At 37.1% G+C, this 23,148-nt stretch overlaps 1 protein-coding gene across 1 annotated transcript in view; it reads right to left on the bottom strand.

The window, feature by feature from the left end:
- The window catches only part of CLTC (clathrin, heavy chain (Hc)), a 74,722-nt gene that overhangs the window by 39,194 nt on the left and 12,380 nt on the right, over nt 1-23,148 (bottom strand). The window contains exons 2-4 of the mRNA XM_006899438.1: nt 7,181-7,388; nt 4,286-4,554; nt 3,560-3,721 (exon numbers count right to left, since the gene is read on the bottom strand). Of these exons, the coding sequence (XP_006899500.1) occupies nt 3,560-3,721; nt 4,286-4,554; nt 7,181-7,388 (639 nt within the window). The remainder of the gene's footprint in view (nt 1-3,559; nt 3,722-4,285; nt 4,555-7,180; nt 7,389-23,148) is intronic.

Genomic DNA, 23,148 nt, shown 5'->3' with positions numbered 1-23,148 from the left:
CCAAAAGATGTGGCCCTTAAATCTTCTCCAAACTCTGTTCTGAATGAATGCTCCTCTGAGCTTACCTCAATCACATTTAATTTTGTCATAAAGGTCTCACCAGTGCCGATGAACTTCTTGGTCCTCTTTTTGATGATCTTTGGCTTTACTAGGGCTCTGAGCACAGTCATTTTACCAAAATGAGAGAACTACTACCTCCTCAGATAGTACTGAGGGAGGGAACACCTTAATACATTTTTATATATGTTTTTTTTTTAAATTATTTCTTTAAGGGGAGCTCTGGTGGTCTAGTGGTAAGAAGCTGCAACTACAATCCCAGAGGCGCACGGTTCAAATCCACCAGATGCTCTGCGGGGAAAAGGAGGGACAATCTCCTCCTGTACCAGTCAGATCTGATTTGACGGTACATGCACAGAAAAATAATAAAAAATTAAAAAAAAATTATTTCTTTAAAAGAGAGATCTCTTTATACAGAAGCCCTGGTTGACAGAGTGGTTAAAGAATTCAGCTGCTAATCAAAAAGCTCAAGAGTCTGAACCAACCTGACGCTCCAAGGAAGAAAGATGTGGTAGTCATCTTCCCTAAAAATGTAAACACCTGGAAATCTTATAGGGAATTTAATTCTGTCCTACACTGAGTTGGAATTGAGTCAACAGCAGTGGGTTTGGCATTTTTTGGCTGCTAAGTGTCTTTGTTTAAATTCTATCATTCAGCTCTAAACCTCAGTGCTTTCCATATTTATTATTTAGTTTTCTGTTATATTTTATTTCTTGGTTCAAGTGATCTTTCACTTTTAAAAATTTAGGCAGAAATGTACTCCTCTCTGGTGTATATATCTACCTCTCTTCCAAGAAGCTAAACATTATCACATCTTCAGTAGCACCCAAAACCAAGCCTACTGCTTTTGGGCCTGCTCCAATTCATAACAATCCCCCATTGAGTTTCTGAGGCTTTAAGACTTTGTAGAAGACTACTCTTATTTTTCTCAAGGAGCAACTGGTGAATTTGAGCCACTGCAGCCTAATATATTAGGGCTCCAGAAAAAGGGGGCAGCAGCACAAGGAAAAAAGTAAATATAACAAAACTAAAGTTAGTTTCTTCCCTTTAGTGTGCAGAGGATCTGAACGTTGACTGGGGGATGGAATTCATAAAGTTATGCTTTGAGTTTTGATGGAACCAAAAATTCTAACTCACTGCCATCAAGTTGGTTCCAACTCATAGTGACCTTCATTTTGATTCCAAAGACTGTAAATCTTAAAGGGAAGAGACTGTCCACCTTATTCCCATGGAGCCACTAGTGGATCTGACCAACGAAGATGTATGACTACCAGCACAACTTGTGAAAGACCATGCTACCAGAGTCCTTTTGTAAAAATATTCTTCACAATTTCTGATGGAAACCAGTCTTTTGTTCCCCTTATTTTCCTCCTCTTTTCTTAGTTTTCCCCCAGCCCCCATATCAGTCCTATTTTATAACAGTGGTATTATGCCATACTGTCATTTTTGTGACAGATTTTTTACTCTGCATAATGTCCTCCAGGGTCACTCATTTTGTATAATAATTCATGAGTTCCTTGATTTTCAATGCGGCATAGTATTCCCTTGTGTGAACATACCAAGGCTTCTCTATCCATTCTTGTGTTGATGGGCACTTGGGCTGTTTCCAACTCTTTACTATTATGAATAAAGCCACAACAAACATGGGTGTGCATATATCTGCCTGGGTGGCAATTACGGTTTCTTTAGGGTACATTCCCATTAGTGGAACTGCTGGGTCAAATGGTATTTCTACTTGCAACTTTTTGAGAGAGCGCCATCCAGCCTTCCATAGTGGCTGCACCATTTTACACTCCCACCAACAGTGAATAAGGGTTCCAGTTTCTCCACAACCTCGCCAGCATTTGCTATTTGCTGTTCTATTTTGCTATTCTGACTGGGGTGAGATGATATCTCACAGTTGTTTTTATTTGCATCTCTCTTTTTTTTTCCTATAATTATATTTTATTAATTTTCATAAACATTTACAGAGATTTTGGGCCCCCACTCACTCATTGTTGCACTATTCTCTCTACCCTCCTCCCAGTTTGTTCTTGTCCAAATGCCAGTGCTTGTCAAAGCCAGTTCTGATTAATCTTCTTTGTCAGTGTATCCTTTGCCATTCCCTATCACTCCTCCCTGAGAGAGACTTCACCCTGAGTCATAAGGAAAAGGGGACGGCGTATTCTCTTAGCTACTTCCTGCTGAAAAGGGACGCTGTGGGTTTCAGGGTGAAGATCTTCTCTCACTACTCTAAAGGGCCCCTTTGGCAGTAGGAAACACATAGACTATTATGGAGCTTGATTTTGGAATTTAGATGCACTCTTATTGATTGTGCTTGGCTGTACATGTACATATCCTTGAAGATGTATCATGGGGGTGTTGTATTTGCATCTCTCTTAGAGCTAGGGATTTTGATCATTTCTTCATGTGCTTGATCACCATCTGAATGTCTTTGGTGAAGCGTAATCCATTTTTTAAGACTAAACACAAACACTCAATACTTGTTTTCTAAACCTCTCTTAGCACTGGGAATAGGAATCTAAGAAAATGTCATTAAGACTTTATTTTTTTTTTTTTGCATTAAGACTTTAAAGATGCTACTTCGACTATGTAACAACAGTCACACACGTTCCCATTTTCCAAGTTTGGTTCTGCAGCAAACCTAGCTAGTTTAAGCTATCAAATAGCCTTTCAAGTAAATATTTTATGCTTTAACTATCCAGACCTTGCTTCTGTTGCCTGCAACTAAAAAACTCTAACATAACAGTCCTTCAGTTTGTTCATTACAAAAATAGCTCAACTGTCCAACCATGGACATATCCCTACTCCCACCCCTCTTTCTTTAAGTCCATTTCCCTGAACCCACTCTGATTCAAGTGATCCAAAATAGGGTTTTCTACATTTATATTTGAGTTTTTCAAATAACCCCAACATGTGGCCCAGGACTGAAAACCTCAGACTTAAGGTAATGTTACTCAAACCGGAATCCACATTCGAGCTACATCAAGTCATCTGTGATTATTTAAAATGCAGACTGCAGACTCTATCTACTGTATTACTTTCTCTGGATACAGAACACAGGAAACATTTTAGCAACAAAGTTGGAAAACAATGAAAAAGTCTCTGGTAAAGGCAATAAAAATTATATCTTACATACTATAAACAGATGATTTTTTTAAAAAATGGCTAAAGAATAAGTAATATGGCGAGAGCACAGTATTCTTTTTAAACAAAAATTATCCTAGTTGCTAAGAGACAAAACAATAATTAGAAATGGAATTTACGACTAAGAGAGACAACACAGACCTAAATTAGTATTAAAAGCACATTAAACACAACAACAAAAAAGGACATTAACACAGAAGGAGGGAGGGAAATCACAGAAAATGAGATGACTAGAAGCAAAAAGATAAAAGACATTTCATTATCATAAAAATATTTTTCCATAGATGTTCATTGAAATGAAAAATAAACAACCTAAATTAATAAAAAAAAATTTTTTTCCAAAGCCAAAACTTACCTTCCCTCCAGCTTGACCACGTACCGCAAAACAAAACAACGTTGATTCTTCTGCATTTCCTTCCATCTTAAACTGTGCGAAGCTAGCTGCATGTCCTTCAATAGGCTGGGATACTTTTCTATCTACAGAATAAAGCTGCATAGCTCCAACCACTCGATTTTGCTAGAAAAGATCAAAGAGAATAAATTTAGGGGATCTAATAAACATATTTAGGGCATATTCTTAGGAAAGGTTATTCCTCAGAAAGGCCATCACGCTTGAAAGGTGGAGGTCAGCAAAAGGGAGGAAGATCTTCAACAAAACTGATTTGCACAGTGGCTGCAACAATGGGCTTAAGTGTATCATAGATGATAATGATGGCACAGGACAGAACATGGTTCAGATCTCTTGCTTATAGGGTCTATGAGTTGTACTTGGCACTAAATGAAACAGTAACTACCAGCTTCAGCTTCACCAAATAGTACAATAATTTGAATGCTTTATAATTTTTAGTGTTATTTTACTTCTCAATGAAGATTTTATATCCTTAATGCTCAATTCAGTTCCAAATAAAATCTTATTAAAGATTAACTTGATTACTTATAATTTGTCTCACAAGCAAGCATCTTTATACACAGTCTCAAAGTATTAGAAGTACTCACTACAGTATACATCCTCTACAATAAATTTCAAATCATTCAAATGGGGAACTGAATTTCTACTCCAAAAAGGGGCTAAAATGTTCACCTGTGCAGAGATGCCAGTCAGAAGTAGCCACTTCTGCTTTGCATCTGTACGGTAATTGATGATCTGGCACCCAGCCAGACTAGAATGGCGATCAAACATTTTCACTGGCTGAGACTCTCCTTCCATACTCCAGTGATAAACGGCATTATCCGTAACAAGAGCGACGGTATTCAAAGAGATCCATTTCCAAAAGGTGACATCATCAGTCATGGTATGGGCCTTCATTTTACTTTTCATTTCGATGTTAAATATCTGAAGAGTTTTCCCAGCTAAAAATAAAATTAAGAATTTAGAAACTATTTAAAAAAAAAGTTCAAGATGAATTAATAACTAACTCTGTAACTAACTCTATCTTCTAAAAGAAGTAGTTCTATCCTGAGACTCATAATTATGAAAGTCACAATGATAGAGTAGAACAAAAAAGCAATAACTGAGCTTAATCAAAACCTTAATCAAAAACTATACCTCTAATAAGTACATCTTAGCATAACTTTCATAGAATTCTAAATACAAACTGAAAATCTGTCTAAAGAACAATTTTCAACAAAGGAAAACAAGGAACAAGATTATAACCCTCATATTTACTAAGTTAATTTTATACATACGTTAGTAGGTGGTACACAGAACAAAGCAAATTTCACACAAACACATGGGAAAATGTCTACTTTAGAAAAGTCAGTCATCTCCCATCTAACTAAATCTTAAAGAAACAGCTTTTTAAAAAAGGATCTACTTCAACTCTGCCAGTTGCACTAGCACATAAGAGACGGGCATGCTACATTCAACTGATTGACAATACAAAGGAAAGGTAGAAGTACTAGAGGAAAGGAAGCGAGACAAAGCAGGACAGTTTTAGATGCTGTTAATATACTAGAGATAAGAACAAAGTTCAAGCTTCATCCCAAAGAGAAAGCAAGCATTTTAGTAAAAGAAGGATGAAATTTGCCAGTGTTAAGAGTCCACTGAGTCTGATGCAAGGGCATATACTTATAATTGGAAACCCATCACAGTCCAGAGTCATTTTGTTTAAATTAATAGAGGTCAAAGTCCACAACTCTCACTAGACTAACAAGTCCTTAGAGGTTAAGGAAAACTCCATTCCTGAGCCACAGAGAATCTGGCTCCTGAAGGACAAAATTAAGAGTTTTGTTCTAATTTTATTTTGGAGGAAAGGAGTGTGTGGAAAGGAGAGTACACAGAAAACAAGTACCTTTGTACTACTACCCTTATCACATGTGCAAAAAGTTCTTCCATAAAACAGACTGCTATTCCCATCCCACACAATAGGTAAACCACAACCAGACTTGAAAATTGTAAGAGTTAGAGTCCTGCTTATAAAAAGAAGCCAAGGGGTTTAAAACTAACTTCAGAGGAAAAACAATACTTGGGAATTACTTTCTCTTGCTGCCTTCCCCAAACTTCTAGTTATTAGATTTGTATTCTTTTCTATATGAAAGATAAGGAGCATGTTATATGTATATATTAGGGAGGGTTTGAGGAGGGAGGCAAGGAATGACAGTTCAACTCCACAGAATATATAGATAGGTACAAATTTAATACACAATCAAATACTAATATATAATACTTTGGAACATTTTAAATTTATTCTTTTTATAGAACAGGACAATAACTAATACAACCTAATTTAAGATAACTCACCATCTGCACACATAAGAAAGCATTAAGAAATGTGATAAGATAACAATAACATTAAAAATAGAAAAGAATTTTGACAAAATTAATTGATGGCCTTTTAGTAGTGGTGTGATGATTACTAAGCTGTTGATAAATCTTTAGGGAGGTTGAAGAGTTTAGTATCTTAAGCTACTATATATATTTTTTTCTTTAAATAGAAGCAAAAAAATTACTGCCTAAAAAAAAATGTGATCCTAGGGAAAAAGCTTAACCATTTTCCTTGAGGCAGATACATTCCTATCTTCGATACAGGAGAGTGGCTTACTTGTTTGAATATGCTTGCCCCATCCCACACTTTCCTCTCCAAACAGCACTGTCATGAAATACAGAGGTTAAGTCACATTTTAAAAACGACGATAAGAACTTCAGTGCCTCTAACAATTTACCCAAAAAATTATCAAGAAGTTTCTGAGAATCTGAACTCTTCCTTTCTCATTACCAAACAAACAATTAAATGCCTTTTTAGAGTTAGTTTGTCAACTCGGCCTCTTAAAAAATTTTTGTTTTAAAGAGTCAATTGTATTCTCACTATAAAGTCCAAATAAAACTATAGACTCCCTGATAGCATGAATTTCTTTTAATTTAGTCAATTAGCCAAGCTAATATAGCCAAGCTGTATAGTTTCCTACTGTAAAATTTACAAGGTTAGTCTGAATAAACTCAAGTCTTGATGTCCAATCTTTAGCATACACACAGACTTTATACAATCAGTATCAATTCAAGCCACTTTTAGACCTTAGTAATCTAAATGAAATGTAAAGTATAAACATGACAGTGTAATATGGAACTAAGGCTGTATAATTTGTGAAAGATAAGTTTACCAACATAAATACCAAAATGCTCAAGAGATGATTATTAGTAAAGTGAACTTCAATCCAGAATATAAATCACTATATTATTTCTTTTATATGAAGTTGTGTTTTTAGCACAGCATTACACCACATGTATTAAATTTAAATGTATTTATTAAAGAGTATTTCCAAATAGATTTATGCAGAGTAGAAATGAAGATTATTTTAGAAACATTATAAGTCATCAAAGTAGATACAATTAAGTTCAACAAATCATTTAACCAAAGAGCTATTTTATTTAACCAAGTTTAATCAATATATTAGAAATAAAGGCCCTAATTATTGGATTTGGGGGAAAAATTGAAAGAAAAGAGTCTTAAGGAAAAAGTCACATATTCTTTTTTTTTACCTTTCAGTGCAATTACTTTACTGGCTGGATTCATGATGGCACTGTCTGCTGAAATTGGTCTTCGAATGGGATTACTCGGGTCATTCATATCAATGATTACCACCTGGGCTTGTTCTCCTACTTTCTCTCTAATGCAGATGAATTTGTCTGACTCCATAGTCAGAGTACTGAAGCCAATATTTGCTGGGTTAATACCTAGGTTCTGGAGCTAAAAGAAAGAAAGAAAAATTAGTAAACCATGTCACAAAGCAGGTTAGAATTTCACCTTCATATATTGCCTTTATTAGAACCATCAGTTCTCCAAGGTCAACAGTGACAAGTGTATTGTGTCAATTTAAGTGAGGCAATTAAGGGCTAAATGATAGATATTTTGTGCTATTCTATGGTTTTTAACTGTTTTTGTCATAACCTTATGGCTATAACTAAAAGGCAAAATGAACAAAAAAGAAAATGAATGAAAAAAAGAAAAGGACTAACTGGCATTTATAGGTCAAAGGGATCTGAGGTCAACATTTCTTCATTTTTTTCCCCCTCCATTTATTTTAAGATCTTTGTGATCTATTTAGATTACTTCTAAGACTTCTTAACATTTAGTGCAATTAACTTGTTCAGATAGATTCTATTTCAGGAAATCTGAAAATTAAGCTACATCATAAAAAGAAAGAAGGCAGAGACGGACTTAGAATGTTGTAATTTGTAATTTAAAGGAAGCTGGGCTAGCAAGAATAGACCAATGAGTAAACAAAGTACAATATTGTGCAAAAAACTCTAGAAAAAGCCAAAACAAAGGTATTGAAGAAAGGTCTTGATAAAATAGAGTTACATATAAAGGAGACAAAGCTGAAAATCTCAAGAAACGTGTAAAGACTCAGTGATGCCCAATAGGCTATGAAAGGCTGGAGGAGTGGAAAAGCTGTAAAAATCGTTAAAAGCAAGGGCCAGACTGGCCAGCTTAATGTATTTCCAGTAAGAATCTTGAATTTATTCTACAGGTAAAGAGAATCCTGAATTTATTCTAAATTAAAAGAGATTTAATTAAGAAATGAAGGGGCTTTTTCTGTACTCTTACAAATAAAGTGATTACCTAAAGAGATAGATGATTATTTTAAAATCAAGTAAATGGATAACAACCTGTCATTTATTATGGGATAGACATCCCTACTAGGATGGGCCATTAGTACTATGAGTTAGAGATTTGAGTTTCACTGAAAGAGGCTATCTCAAGACTATCTTATTAGCCCTGCCCAGATTAAGTTGTCCTCCCTCACATCCCTTTCCTGCAATGTATAGTAAATTTACATTATTAAGAATAAGCAAAAAAATGACAAAATAAGGAGAAAAATTAAGTCTTTCTAGGTTAGTTTCGCAGCTCTCTAGTTTACCTCCTCAGCGATCACAACTGTCATTAAAACAAACTCCTTTAAACAGGCCAAGCTAGTTACACGTTGCCGCAAATGATGGTTAAATGTGTTTCTAAACACGGTCGTCAATTTAAAAGTGTGCGGCAATGTGTTAATGATATTTTACCTAAATATTTTTGTCAAGAGTACTTAAACATAGCCAAACCAAGATCGATATAAAATACAAGATTAAGAGGCTATGTTTTAATTTCACTTCCCTGTTGTACCTAAATGGCTGCATGTATAGCCAATTATAAACTGTAATTACAGCAACCCACACACTTAATACCAGGTCAAGGAGCCACACAATTGTCTAACCATTAATACAAACACGGTAATAAAGTAGAAGATTAACGAGCTTTACAATAGTATAAGTAATGCTGAAAGGCAAAGCAAGCACGTACACGGACCTGTGAGGTACATTTATTTAACTTTTGAGCTTGGCTATAATAAAAACCTATGTGAATTCTGTATTTTCAATTCTTCCTACCTTTAGTTTTGGTCCCAGAGCTTAAGAATTAAGAAGTTGTGAAATCTGTACTTCCTATTCCCTGCTAGATCTACAGCATAGAAGCAGAAAGAAAAGCCTAATTTTAATAGTGATCAATGAACCTTCGTCTTAAAGCTATCAAATGTTGCTGTTTCACTTGCAGAAAAAGCTTAGTAAGATTTGACTAAAACGGGGTGAAGATTTCGAGCACCTCTTGCAATCTTTGTAATTCATACAACTCTCTCATTTAAATATCTTAACAAAAGAGCTATGTATACACATAAATGGCCTTTCCCTTTAGAATGTACTAGTACTGATAAAAATGCTCTATGTAAAACAGACCTACATCTTCTACTTCAAAAAGGAAATGGAACTGGGCCAAGCAGCAAACTGATACCAACATTGCACATTTAAACATACAATGAGACATATTTCTTACTGATGGTAACTGACAAACAGAAGACTGCCTCCCCCTAGAAAGTCTTCCCTAGCCCTTAAGACAATTAGACAATTAAACACACTCCTACCTCTTGAAATACAGACTAAGATTCTTTCCCTGCTAGTGTTACTCTTCACTGAGACTGCTCAGAACACTTAACAACTTCAACACTTATATAAAAAAGAAATCTTGTAATATAGCAAGTCATCATAATAAAAATTCAAAGTTCAGGCTGCTTTGAAGGAAATGGCAAAAAATAAGGCTTCAGGAATAGATGGTATACCAATTGACATATTTCAGTTAACAGATGCTGCCATGGATGTGCTCACCAAGTTGTGCCAAGAAATCTGGAGAACAACCACTTGGCCAACTGACTGGAAGAGATCGATATTTGTTCCTATCCCAAAGAAAGGTGACCCAACAGAATGTGGAAACTACAGAACAATCTCACTGATTTTACATGCAAGCAAGATTTTACTGAAGATTATCCAAAAACGACTGGAAGAGCACATCAACAGAGAACTACCAGAAGTCCAGGCTGGGTTTAGAAGGGGTCGTGGTACTAGAGATATTGTAGCTGATGTTAGATGGATCTTGGCTTAAAGCAGGGAATACCAGAGGAATGTCTATCTGTGTTTCATTGACTATGCAAAGGCATTTGACTGTGTAGATCATAACAAACTATGGCTGACTCTGAGAAGAATGGGAATCCCAGAACACTTGATCGTTCTAATGCGAAACTTATACTTGGACCAGGAGGCAGTCGTCAGAACAGAGCAAGGGAACACTGCATGGTTCAAAATTGGGAAGGGCGTACGCCAGGGATGCATCCTATCTCCATACCTTTTCAACCTATATGCAGAACAGATTATCCGGGAGGCTGGGCTCTATGAGGAGAAATGTGGAGTCGATTTGGTGGACGATTTATCAACAATCTGCGTTATGCAGATGACACAACCCTGCTTGCTGAAACTGAAGAGGACCTGAAGCGCCTGCTGCAGAGTGTCAAGGACTGCAGCCTACAATATGGATTGAGGCTCAATGTCAAGAAGACAAAGATTCTCACGACCGGACCAATTGGCAGCATCAGGATGGATGGTGAAGAGATTGAGATTGTACACAGCTTTAGTTTGCTTGGCTCCATAGTCAACAGTCTTGGCACCAGCAGCCAGGAAATTAAAAGGTGCACTGCCATGGGAAAGTGTGCTGTTAGGGACCTCTCCAAAGTGCTGAAGAGCAGTGGTGTCTCTCTGGAGACTAAGGTGCGTCTGATACACGCCATGGTCTTCACAATCACCTGTTATGCATCAGAGAGTTGGACAATGACCAAGGAGGATAGAAGGAGAATTGATGCCTTTGAGCTGTGGTGCTGGAGAAGAGTACTGAGAATACCATGGACTGCTAGGAAAACAAACAGATTTGTCCTGGAAAGGGTTAAACCGGGTGGCTCCTTGGAAGCAAGGATTCTGAGGCTCCGTCTAACATACTTTGGACATGTTGTGAGGAGAGACCGGTCCTTAGAGAGGGACATCATGCTTGGGAGGGTGGAGGGACAGCGCAGGAGAGGAAGGCCCTCTATGAGGTGGATTGATTCAGTGACTGGGATAATTGGGATGGGAGTGTCGGAGACAGTGCGACTGGCACAGGACAGAGCGGAGTTTAGGGCTGTTGTACATAGGGTCGCTATGAGTCACAAGCGACTCGACGGCACATAACACCACCACCACCACCTTAAAAAATATTATCATATGAAAGTTTTATCAATACACAATATGGGGCTGACATAATTAATTTATTATATTAATCAATAATACAAGATGTCAATTAATGACTAAGTATAATCACTGATTTATAAGGCTTCACTCAAAACAGAAAAGACTACGCCTAGTAATATATGCATAGATGAAAACTTTTAAAACCTGCCCCATAAGGTTTCCAAGGCTCTAAATCTCATGGAAACAGCCTGGTTTATCTTTTTCATGCTCATAGCAGCTAGTGGGTCACACTACCATCTTTTCTATTGGCAACTCAAATCTTAATCCATTGTGCCACCAGGGATCGTACACAATACCTGAAATCCCAAAACCCAACCCACTACCAGTGAATCTGACTCAGAGCAACCATCCACCAGCTAAATTCAAACTGATAACCTTTTCTATAAAGTGTAATTGTAATACATAACTCACTATGTCATAATTTGTTCTAAGGTCTTCCATGTTGTACAGTATTTCACAAATTCTAGATTCTTTTTTGGTGATGTATAATACTCCAAGCTTTTCAATGTACCAGTTTCTTTAGCCATTTGGGTTGTTTCCAAATATTTAAAAGAGAACTTTTATTGTGCTGTTCTAAATGAAAACATGACATCAATAGATTTAAGATTTTAAAAGGTATTTTTTTCCAATAGTTTATGGCATAATACCTAGAGTGAAAATACCTATACTGTGAAAGACATTTGTTCCATCTTCCAGTATCATCTTCCCACGCCACTAGTTATGCATCTTAGATATCCTACAGATATATGAAAGTCTGTTTATATATCCTCCTCAAAAACAAAGCATACAAAACCAAACTAATGAAGCATGCACAAAAACATACTTATCAAATGGTTCATGTTTTAAAAGACTACATTTGTAACCTTTTTGGGCTCCACACTGGTTTGATTTGAGCCCTGTCCTAATCTGTGCCATCTTCAACATGACATACTTAAGCCATTGTTGCAATTACTGTATCCATTTCATTGTGGGTTTTCCTCTCCTTCACTGATGCTCTACCTTACCAAGAATGAGGTTCCTTTCCAAAGAACATCCCCTTCTAACAATAATTCCAAAGTATGTGAGATGAAGCTTTGTCATCCTTGCCTCCAAGCAGCATTTATGTCTGCCACTTTTTCCACGGCAGTCCATAGGATATTCAGTACTCTTCTCCAACACAACACAAAGGGATTAATTCTTTTTCTACTATCATTCTTATTAGACAATCTAACATTCTAGAGTAGCTATTCAAACCAAAGCCATTACCACCAAGCTAATACTAACATACAGTTGATTATGTGTTGAACCATCTTTCTCCTTTAGAGAGAGTAGCTAGTAAGTTTGAACTATCAATTTTACATTTAGCAGCCAAGTGCTTAAAAACTGTGCCACCACAGCTTGTTTTAAACAACTATATTGTGGTGGCTGATTGGTTAAGAGGCTGTGCTGCAATCCACAAGCACACACAGTTCAAATCCACCAGCTGCAGGTTAAAGATGGGAAATTTCATGTGATTTACTGCCTCTGAACACCCACTGTAGGGTCAGCTATGGGTTTGTTCCGACTCGACAGTACACAATGATATACTGTTATAAGGTGCCTGAGTCAACGCTGACTCATAGCAACTCCTATGAATGAGTAACAGAAGGAAACACTGCCCAGTGCTGCACCATGCTCACAGTCTCAGCTTCTACTTAAGCCCATGACTATACTGTGTCAATACATCCCACAGAGGGTCTTCCTTTCCTTTACTGACCTTGACTTTTCTAAGCATGGTGTCCTTTCCTAAGAACAGGTCCCTCATGATAACATGTCCAAAATATGTGAGATGAAATCTTACCATATCTGTACTAACGAAGGAATACTCTGATGGCACTACTTTCAAGACAGATTTGTTGGTTCTTTTGGAAATCCATGGTATAGTCAATATTCTTCACCAACACAAAATTTCAAAGGGCATCAATTCTTTTTCAGTCTATCTTATTCATTATCCAATTTCCACATGAATTGAATTTACCATTACTTGCTATAGGCTTCAACTAATTATTCACTACTTATATAGAGAAGATATTTATTAAAAAGCTTCCTCTCTCATCTCTTGTCCCAATATAAACATGTCCAAGTGAAAAAGCTTGCATTGCTTAGTTTTTATAGTGTGAACACTATGTAAGAAACTCAACAATATGAGGGACAAAGATGTTTATTCATTTAAGTAGACAAATGCAGCACCAATGTATAATTGTGTATAAAGTACCATTTAGAATTCACTGGTAGATCTTTTCTAGATTCCTTATGCTTTAGTTCAAATGGAGTCTGACATTTCAATGAGGATCTCAGTTATTTTGTACATTTTATTCTTTACCCAAAACAGAGCCATCTACTCCAGAATTGAGGATTCAACATGAAGTGCTTAGAATAGTGTCTGATCATAAAAAAAAAACCACAAAAACACCCAACAAATGACTCAAGGTTAACTTTTCTGTACTTGCATTTTATTATCTGCTTAGTTCAGCTGTCCTAAGTGTTAGCCATTCTGGGTGTGAATTTCTTTCAACTACTGATAATAGACTGGTCTCTTGGTGTTTCATTTACTCAGACACTAATATATTTTGAGGGGATAAATACATATTGGCAAATGTTTCCAACACTTTTGCTGAAGAAAAAGGTAAGGCAAACACTTGGCATAATGTCAGTGTCATCAAGAACTCTCTTGACTCTAAAGACTTGAAGACTAAGGAATAGAAGTGATCCGATAAAATGGACAAGACCAGCATTTTTCTTTTTGTCCTGAGATGATGTTGAAGCCCTCTGGTTCAAAGACTCATACTATCCTAAGATCATTCCTTTATCAGTTTCCTAATCTGCTCTATACTCTAATCACCTAAAACCTTCAAGTCTTAAGCTGAATCTCCTGAAAGAAAAAAAAAGTCTTTATAAAAACCTTTTCTACCACCACTACTCTTTTAATAAAGAGGGAGCTCTGGTGGGCTAGTTGATAAGTAGTTCAGGTGCCAATCCAAAGCAGCCCATTTTCATACACCAACTGATCCTTGGGAGAAAAATGGGAGAGCTCCTCCCAGGAGATTTAGAGCCTCTGAAAACCTGCTGCAGGGTCAGCTATGACTCAGTTCCTACTTGCTGACAATGAGCTGGATGGAGAGGGAGCTCTGGAGGTAAGATCTGAAGGATCGTGTGCTGCTAACCCAAAAGTGGAGCTCACTTGCAGTTCAAATCCACCAATTCCATAGGAAGAAGATTGGCAAACTCCTCCTCTGTGACTCAGCCTCCAAAAATGCACTGGATGATGAGCTTTAAGTAGGTTCTGACTCAGTAAGTTTTTTAGAACATTAGGGAGCCAGAAACTTCTTCCACAAAATTATGTGTAGGAAGATAATATTCCTTTCAATATATTTATTTTTACAAATTCTTCCAGACTGTGGTTGCATGCCATCGAGTCTAACTGACCCTAACTAACAAACGTTTCAGTGAGTTTTCAGAGGCAGTTTAAAATGTGCAGGAGATTACCAGTTCTCCTTCAGCAGAGCAGTTGGTGGGTTCAAATAGCATTCAGGATTGCAGTGCAGCTTCTTACCAGTAGGCCACTAAAGTTCAGATTGAAAAACTTTAAATTCAGGAGCCTACGCTAATACTACGAGGTGGATTGATTCAGTGACTGGGATAATTGGGATGGGAGTGTCAGAGACAGTGCGATTGGCACAGGAGAGAGCGGAGTTTAGGGCTGTTGTACATAGGGTCGCTATGAGTCGCAGGCGACTCGACGGCACATAACAACAACAACAACACACTAATACAAATAATAAGAAGACATTACTTTAGTGATATTCCTGTTAAAGTATAAAGCCTGAACACAGTCATGACAACATGTGAGGTCAATCCAAACTGACATACATTCTACAAAATAACTGAACCATACTCTTCAACAGATCAGAGAGGCGGTGAGAGGAGGGTTACTTAAGAGATAAAAACCAATGTAAACTATAAACCTTGACTGAATTGAGTTAAACAAAATGTCATTTAGAATCAAAGAAATCCTAACAGACTGGTTTTTGGCTAATAAAGACCTGACTTCCAATCAGTTCTGACTCACAACAATCCTCCATTAAATTCCCGAGGCTATTAACTGCACAGGGGAAAGTGCATCTCTTCCTCACCCCCACCCTACCCCAGGTGAATTCAAACTGCCTGAGATGCAAGGCCTTTTGCAGGGAAACTTGCTACAGATTATGCTCTCCTGTTAAATGTTACAAAGCTACAATGGTATCAGTATCTTTTCTAAAGATGTAATTGTTTTAGGCATAAAATGTCATTCACAAAAGCCTGGATTTTGTTAATATGTTTAACAAAAAAAAAGAACGATTAAAGGAATTATAAAAAAATAATACTCTTCAGACAGCAGATGACACTGAGTTTAAAAAAATCTTTATTAGCACATTAACGCTTACTGAATTTTAAAAAGCTTGCAATATTGCTTATTTTTAATCTTCCCCTATGTGTTATGCTGCTGTTGTGTACTGTCAAGTTAGAATTTACTCATAGCTCACCCTCAAGTGTCTTTTCAGAGCCTTCTCCCAAAAAGCAGCTAGTGGATTCAAACCATGTGTCATTATGCTGACAGCCCAATTCTTTACCACTAAGTCCATGTTGTTGTTATGTGCCATCAACTTGAGTATGACTCCTAGTGACCATATGAACATAGAACTTGGAAATTAAATTTTAACTAATATACTTTTAATTTGCAATTATCTGTAGAGCAGGAAGGAAGTTACAACTTCAAAAAGGTAAAGGTAAAAAATCACACTAGTCATACAATAACTGGGAATGAGCAGCAACTGGATGTATGCCCAATCTGAACTGAGTGATAGTGGCACCGGACTGTCTAATACATACCTGGGAATATTACTTTTCAGTTAATTAGGATAACCATTTACAAATCATTTTCCAAGTTGTACTAGTCACATTTCATGTGTTCCACAGTCACACATGGCTCCTATATTGAATGTGTACAGAATATAGAACATTTCCATCATTGAAGAGAGGGGTTTTTTGTCGGAAAAAACCTAAAACTCTGGTAAATGAAGAACAGCTAATAGAAATATTCATCTTAGGGAGCTCTGGTGGCCTAGTGGCAAGAAGCTGCACTGCAATCCCAGAGGTGCATGGTTCGAATCCACCAGATGCTCTGCCGGGGAAGGAGGGACAATCTCCTCCTGTACCAGTCAGATCTGATTTGATGGTACACACACACAGACAAATAATAAAATAAAAAATAAATAAATATTTTTTTTAAAAAAAGAAGAAATATTCATCTTATATTGTGATTTTTTTAAAAAAAGTTTATTCACTTAATAATCAGAAACAACTTTCAGGCCTTTGTCTAGATTGTTGGGATGCTTAAAAACAAACAAAAAATCTCCACCAAAGTTCTATGCTAGCTGGCACACTACAGCTTAAGAGAAACTCTGTTTGGGTAGCTCTTTCTCTCCAAGAAATAACATATATGATTAAAACCCCTGGGTTATCATGGACTGAAAAATCCTTAAGTGAACATTTTTCAAAGAAGGTCTGTGTGTTTTGGTAGCACTGCGGTTAAGGCATTCAGCTGTTAACCAAAAGATGAGTGGTTTGCACCCAGTAGACAGGCAATATGCTTCTATCAAGCTTTACAGCCCAAGAAACACTATGGAGCTATTCTGTTTTCTAAGATTACTGTGAGTAGGAATCTTGACGATAGAAGTGGGTTTCTATGCTATCACCTTAGTTGCCTCACTCTCTAAGGTGTTAATAAAAATAAGAAATATTTTTAGGGAAAGAATACATGATTGGAAGATGCATCACTTGAAAAACATTAAGTGCAAAAGCAAAAAAGAATACCTGAAAAGAAAATATGATGTTTTAAAATTCAGCAATATTAGATCCACAGATCTAAGTTAAATGCTCATTTCTTTTTGTACCACTTTTCTGGTCTTCATTTTGAAAATATGTATTATTATAACTTTGCAAACAGAATGAGGAAAATGTGCCCACCTTGCTTAAGGGTAAGATACATATAGGAGTTGCTTTGAAAGTTTTAAGCAAAAATAGTTTTAAGATTTAGCACCCATTATGCATTTTTCACTGATTTCACATGCAAGCAAGATTTTACTGAAGATTATCCAAAAACGACTGGAAGAGCACATCAACAGAGAACTACCAGAAGTCCAGGCTGGGTTTAGAAGGGGTCGTGGTACTAGAGATATTGTAGCTGATGTTAGATGGATCTTGGCTGAAAGCAGGGAATACCAGAGGAATGCATTGACTATGCAAAGGCATTTGACTGTGTAGATCATAACAAACTATGGCTGACTCTGAGAAGAATGGGAATCCCAGAACACTTGATCGTTCTAATGCGAAACTTATACTTGGACCAGGAGGCAGTCGTCAGAACAGAGCAAGGGAACACTGCATGGTTCAAAATTGGGAAGGGCGTACGCCAGGGATGCATCCTATCTCCATACCTTTTCAACCTATATGCAGAACAGATTATCCGGGAGGCTGGGCTCTATGAGGAGAAATGTGGAGTCGATTTGGTGGACGATTTATCAACAATCTGCGTTATGCAGATGACACAACCCTGCTTGCTGAAACTGAAGAGGACCTGAAGCGCCTGCTGCAGAGTGTCAAGGACTGCAGCCTACAATATGGATTGAGGCTCAATGTCAAGAAGACAAAGATTCTCACGACCGGACCAATTGGCAGCATCAGGATGGATGGTGAAGAGATTGAGATTGTACACAGCTTTAGTTTGCTTGGCTCCATAGTCAACAGTCTTGGCACCAGCAGCCAGGAAATTAAAAGGTGCACTGCCATGGGAAAGTGTGCTGTTAGGGACCTCTCCAAAGTGCTGAAGAGCAGTGGTGTCTCTCTGGAGACTAAGGTGCGTCTGATACATGCCATGGTCTTCACAATCACCTGTTATGCATCAGAGAGTTGGACAATGACCAAGGAGGATAGAAGGAGAATTGATGCCTTTGAGCTGTGGTGCTGGAGAAGAGTACTGAGAATACCATGGACTGCTAGGAAAACAAACAGATTTGTCCTGGAAAGGGTTAAACCGGGTGGCTCCTTGGAGGCAAGGATTCTGAGGCTCCGTCTAACATACTTTGGACATGTTGTAAGGAGAGACCGGTCCTTAGAGAGGGACATCATGCTTGGGAGGGTGGAGGGACAGCGCAGGAGAGGAAGGCCCTCTATGAGGTGGACTGATTCAGTGACTGGGATAATTGGGATGGGAGTGTCGGAGACAGTGCGAGTGGCACAGGACAGAGCAGAGTTTAGGGCTGTTGTACATAGGGTCGCTATGAGTCGCAGGCGACTCGACGGCACATAACAACAATAACATGCATTTAAAAGGGTAGTCTCAGTGGCACAGTGGTTAAATGCTGAATGTCAGCCAAAAGGTCAGTGGCTCAAACCCTCCAGCCACTCACCAGGAGAAGAGAGATGAAGCTTTGGAAATGCATTAGATTTGGGTTACGTACTTAGAAAGTGTAACGGAGCATAAACATCATATCTATTTGAAGGATTTCTGTATTTTTGCAGTGATCTATCTTGAAGACTATGGGAATGTTATACATGCTATTCTAGAATAGAGGGTCCTATCACTTTAGAAAGCACACTAGAAACATTACATATCCAAATATTTGGCTTTGTTAAAACGCGTGCTGCTAAAGACAAAATGGGAAAAGCAGATGAATCAAAGAATCAAAGACCTCAACATGATGACTCAGCAGCTTCTGCAAAATACACTAATGTAGAAACATGGTTTTCAAACATCAATCTCCTTTGATCTATTCTATTAGTATGTTCACAGCATACAAAGAAAATAAATTTATTTCTAATAATAGTTATAACTATTTCTAGTTATGTTTTTAGTTATAATAACTAGATTATTAATTATATATTTGATTACTCACCTAACTATGAAGACAATATTAAAGGGCTCAAGTGGGCCATGGATGTATTTAATCCAACAGTATTCATTTATTAAAAAGAAAATTCAAGTTTAGGACAAATACTGTGCTATAGTGTGCCTTTTCTAACCATTTTAACCACACAGCTGGTGGTTGTTATTGACTCACAGTGGTAGCACACAAATGTTCAGTGTTTGTTTCCTCACTAAGGGGGTTGGATAGCTTGCTAATAATATAAATAGCAACTTTTGTGTGGCACCATGCAAATAAGGTGCCCAAATCACTAAAAGGAGTTTGGTGAGTTCTACTATTCAGAGGCAGAAAACAGGAAACTTATTACTCTTAAGAAAGAAGGGGGGGTGGGGGGGAAGAAGCCAAGAACCAGAGATTGACTTAAACAGGTGAACTAGAACTGCTGCCTTATTTTGCTTAAGAGTCTTTGCTTAAGCTCACTGATAGAGAGTAGCAGCATATGTTAATGTGCTGGAAGAATTTTCTAACACTGGTCTAGAGCCTTGGCGGGATAAAGATGAACAATCTCCTCCCTTGTGATTTATAGCCTCTGAAAACTTGCTAGAGTTTAAGTCATGGCTCTATTTTTACTCTACAGAACAGAAAGACAACAGAGCAGTGAGGCTGAAGGTCAGAAGGAGGCCTGTCTGCAAGCTTTCCTAAAGAATTGTATCCTCAGTGTTTCCCACCTAAATTATAACTTGTTACTTTCCAAATAACTCCCATAACTGTGAGTACTGTCTGTGAGCTCTGTATGGCCAATGCAATGAATTAGTAAGACAAATAATAACAGAGAAATGAGAGTCCTAAGAGAAACAACTAGAGTTAGAATTGACAGAAGTAGGTGTGGGAACAGGGGACATGTCTGATTCCATGCTGAACGGTTTTATAATTACCTAAAACTCAAGTATTTTTTCAAAGTCCAATTCTGTGACTACTACCTAAAGACGATTCTTCATTGCACATACAAATTCTGCATAGTTGAAAAACTAGGAAGTTGCTTAGAGTCTATATTAATTTCAACAAGCAGTTCCTACATCTGATCAGACAGGTATAAACTCAACAGAAAGAAATTTCTGTTAGGAACTCAGGATGTCTGCTTTTCTAATGACTTACTAGCAATTTCAGACCAGAATTTATTTACCAGCTGTATCAGCTCAAAATCTAAATACAGTAAAACTTGTGTTTATGAAAGCATTATTAAGAACTTGTTTCGAAATTAGTGCTTGGCTTTACACTTTCCAGATCCTTCCTGCTTGTTTCATCTGAAGAGCTAGAATATAAAGGAAGTGTGAGCAGCATATTTCAAATGAAACTACGTATCTCACACTACAGGGCTTCAAACTTGTATTCTGGTTTAACCCTGTTAAGAATCTAATTCCATGCCAGATATATAGACTCAGAACCTACACTTTCATAAGATTCCAAATTGATTCTTATATCTAAGAAGAGTTTTTTGTCTAGTCCTATTTCTGCTACCTTATGCACACGGCCTTTGGACTTTAGATTTAACAGGTGTTGCCACTACAGAATTAAGAATTAAAAGGTTAACAATTTTGGCAAGACCTGCTGATATTGGATATTATGACAGAATTAGTTAATGCCATACAATCCTCCAGTAGAGACAGTTTTAAAGTATTTGTTTAAAAATCTGATTTTTCTACCCCAAGTATTCCACTTAACATAATTTCCTTTAAGGTTATAAAGCATCATGTTCATTCTGGCAACATACTCACTAAAACAGAAATGCAAGAAAGATGATTAAGTATGGCCCTGGTGGAAGGATGACATGCAAATTTGGGAAGCATTCCCTATTAAAAAGGAAAAATGCTCCATTAGTATCAAAGCTCCTCTAGTATCAATCACAAGTTGGTTTAAAAAAAATGCTTACAGTAGTCACTTCACTGAGCTCTTCCTGGAAGCTTGCAGAATGTCAAATAAAAACTGCAGTTGCTGACTTTCAAAGGAAATGGAGAAAATGCTGAGAATGCAGCATTCCTTTAGGTCATCCAATAACAGGATACAAGAGTTGTTTTCTGTGGGCTCCACAGATTTCAAGCAACATAAATTGTCTTTAACTCTTACCTGACTACTGATCTAAACATACACATTGTTAATAACATGTGATATATAAAGAATCAGCTAGATTTCTTTGTACTGCATGTTAGCCTTTGGAGCAACAGCTCTTTCTCAAAAGAATGACAGCCACTGACAGGTCAGCTGTGAGCTGATTCCAACACAATGATTAGGCAAGACAGACACTTCAAATCAATGTTTTCACTCTAGATATTCAACCAGTAATCCAATTGAAAAGGAGCACAGAGGTGAAGAAAGCAGTCAACAACTCACTGGAAAGAAAAAATGTTCACTTTTCATAAAATTTTAAAAATAAATAAGAGAAATATCTAATTAAATCATGCTGCAGGCAGGTAAGACTTCTTGGTGATGTCTTTTCCTGTATAAATGCCATTGAAGTGGCTCAACCAATCAAAAACTACCAAATCGATGATGATAAGTTTGCTTTATGAAATAAGAAAGGAGGCTTAGTTATAGGATTGAAGAATATAATAAACACTCAGTACTGACTTTTTCTAGAAAATCCTTCAAAAGAGGATTTTTATCTACATGGACAGACTCTAAAGACTTGGTTTCCTAAAACATCTGACCAGTTTCCTTAGTATTAAAAATCTAAAGTTTGTTAAGAAAACACATTCTGTGACAGTATCTTCAACATACATTTAAGTTAAGAGTCTGCATTCTGCTCAATTTCATCACTATTGCACAAAAATAATCTACTTTTTACTAACAGATCTGTTAGGAAATCAGACATTTTACTATTGTATCCTTCACTATTTATCTTTCTAAACATGATTCATCTACCAGGTGCTACAAGTTGCACAGACTATTTTGCAACCGAGTCACTGGAATATTTTCCTTGGTTTAACTAAGTGAATGAAATAACATCTAAGATGTTCAGTTACTTCTAAATCATTCGATACTAACACATTTAGGAAATTTTAAACACTGAAAATATTTTAGTCTCATGTTTCTAGAAAGACATCATGCTTGGAAAGTGGAGGGACACAGTGACTGTAGCAATGAGCTCAAGTGTGTTAGACATTAGGAAGTTGGCACAGGATAAGAAAAGGTGTCATACTCAATTTGACAACACCATCACACTGAAAACAGAATGATAAAGTTTTTGTTTAAAAAAAAATAGTATCTATTGAAATGCCCTGCTCTTGATTCCATCTCAGAGCAACCCTACAGGATAGAGGAGAACTGTCCCACTGGGTTTCCAAGGCTGTAAATCTAACACATCTTTCTCCTGCAGTGTTTGGACTCAGCTGAGTGTTTTAACTATAAAGTTACCAGATATCCTTTGAACTACTGAGTATCTATTATTTGACAAATATAGATTCAACATTTTATTAACTTGTTCTTAAATTACCTCCTTTGATGACTCTGCATTAAGACTACACATCTTGCGGTTTGAATCCACCAGATGCTTTGCCAGAGAAGGAGGGACAATCTCCTCCTGTACTAGTCAGATCTGATTTGACGGTACACACACACACACACACACACACACAATAAATTTTTTTTAAAAAAAGACTATACATCTATTGTTATTACCAAAGAAATAACTTCTAAGAAGGAAAGAGAGAGATGTTAGGCTCATAGGGCTTTGGAGGGTTCAAAAGATAGCTCAATTGTCCCCTAAAAGTAGAAAAAAGTTCCCTCTCAAATCACTATAGTTTGGTGGGTTAATATTCAGTATTCTTTTTTTTTTTTTTTTTGCGTGCTGTACCGTCAAATCAGATCTGACTGGTACAGGAGGAGATTGCCCCTCCTTCCCCGGCAGAGCATCTGGTGGATTCGAACCGTGCACCTCTGGGATTG

Source organism: Elephantulus edwardii, unplaced genomic scaffold, assembly GCF_000299155.1.
Source record: "Elephantulus edwardii isolate Elephantulus edwardi_28Jun2011 unplaced genomic scaffold, EleEdw1.0 scaffold00257, whole genome shotgun sequence".
Taxonomy (NCBI): domain Eukaryota; kingdom Metazoa; phylum Chordata; class Mammalia; order Macroscelidea; family Macroscelididae; genus Elephantulus; species Elephantulus edwardii.
Note: the sequence above shows the minus strand (reverse complement) of the source record. Positions and strands in the feature narration are given on the sequence as shown.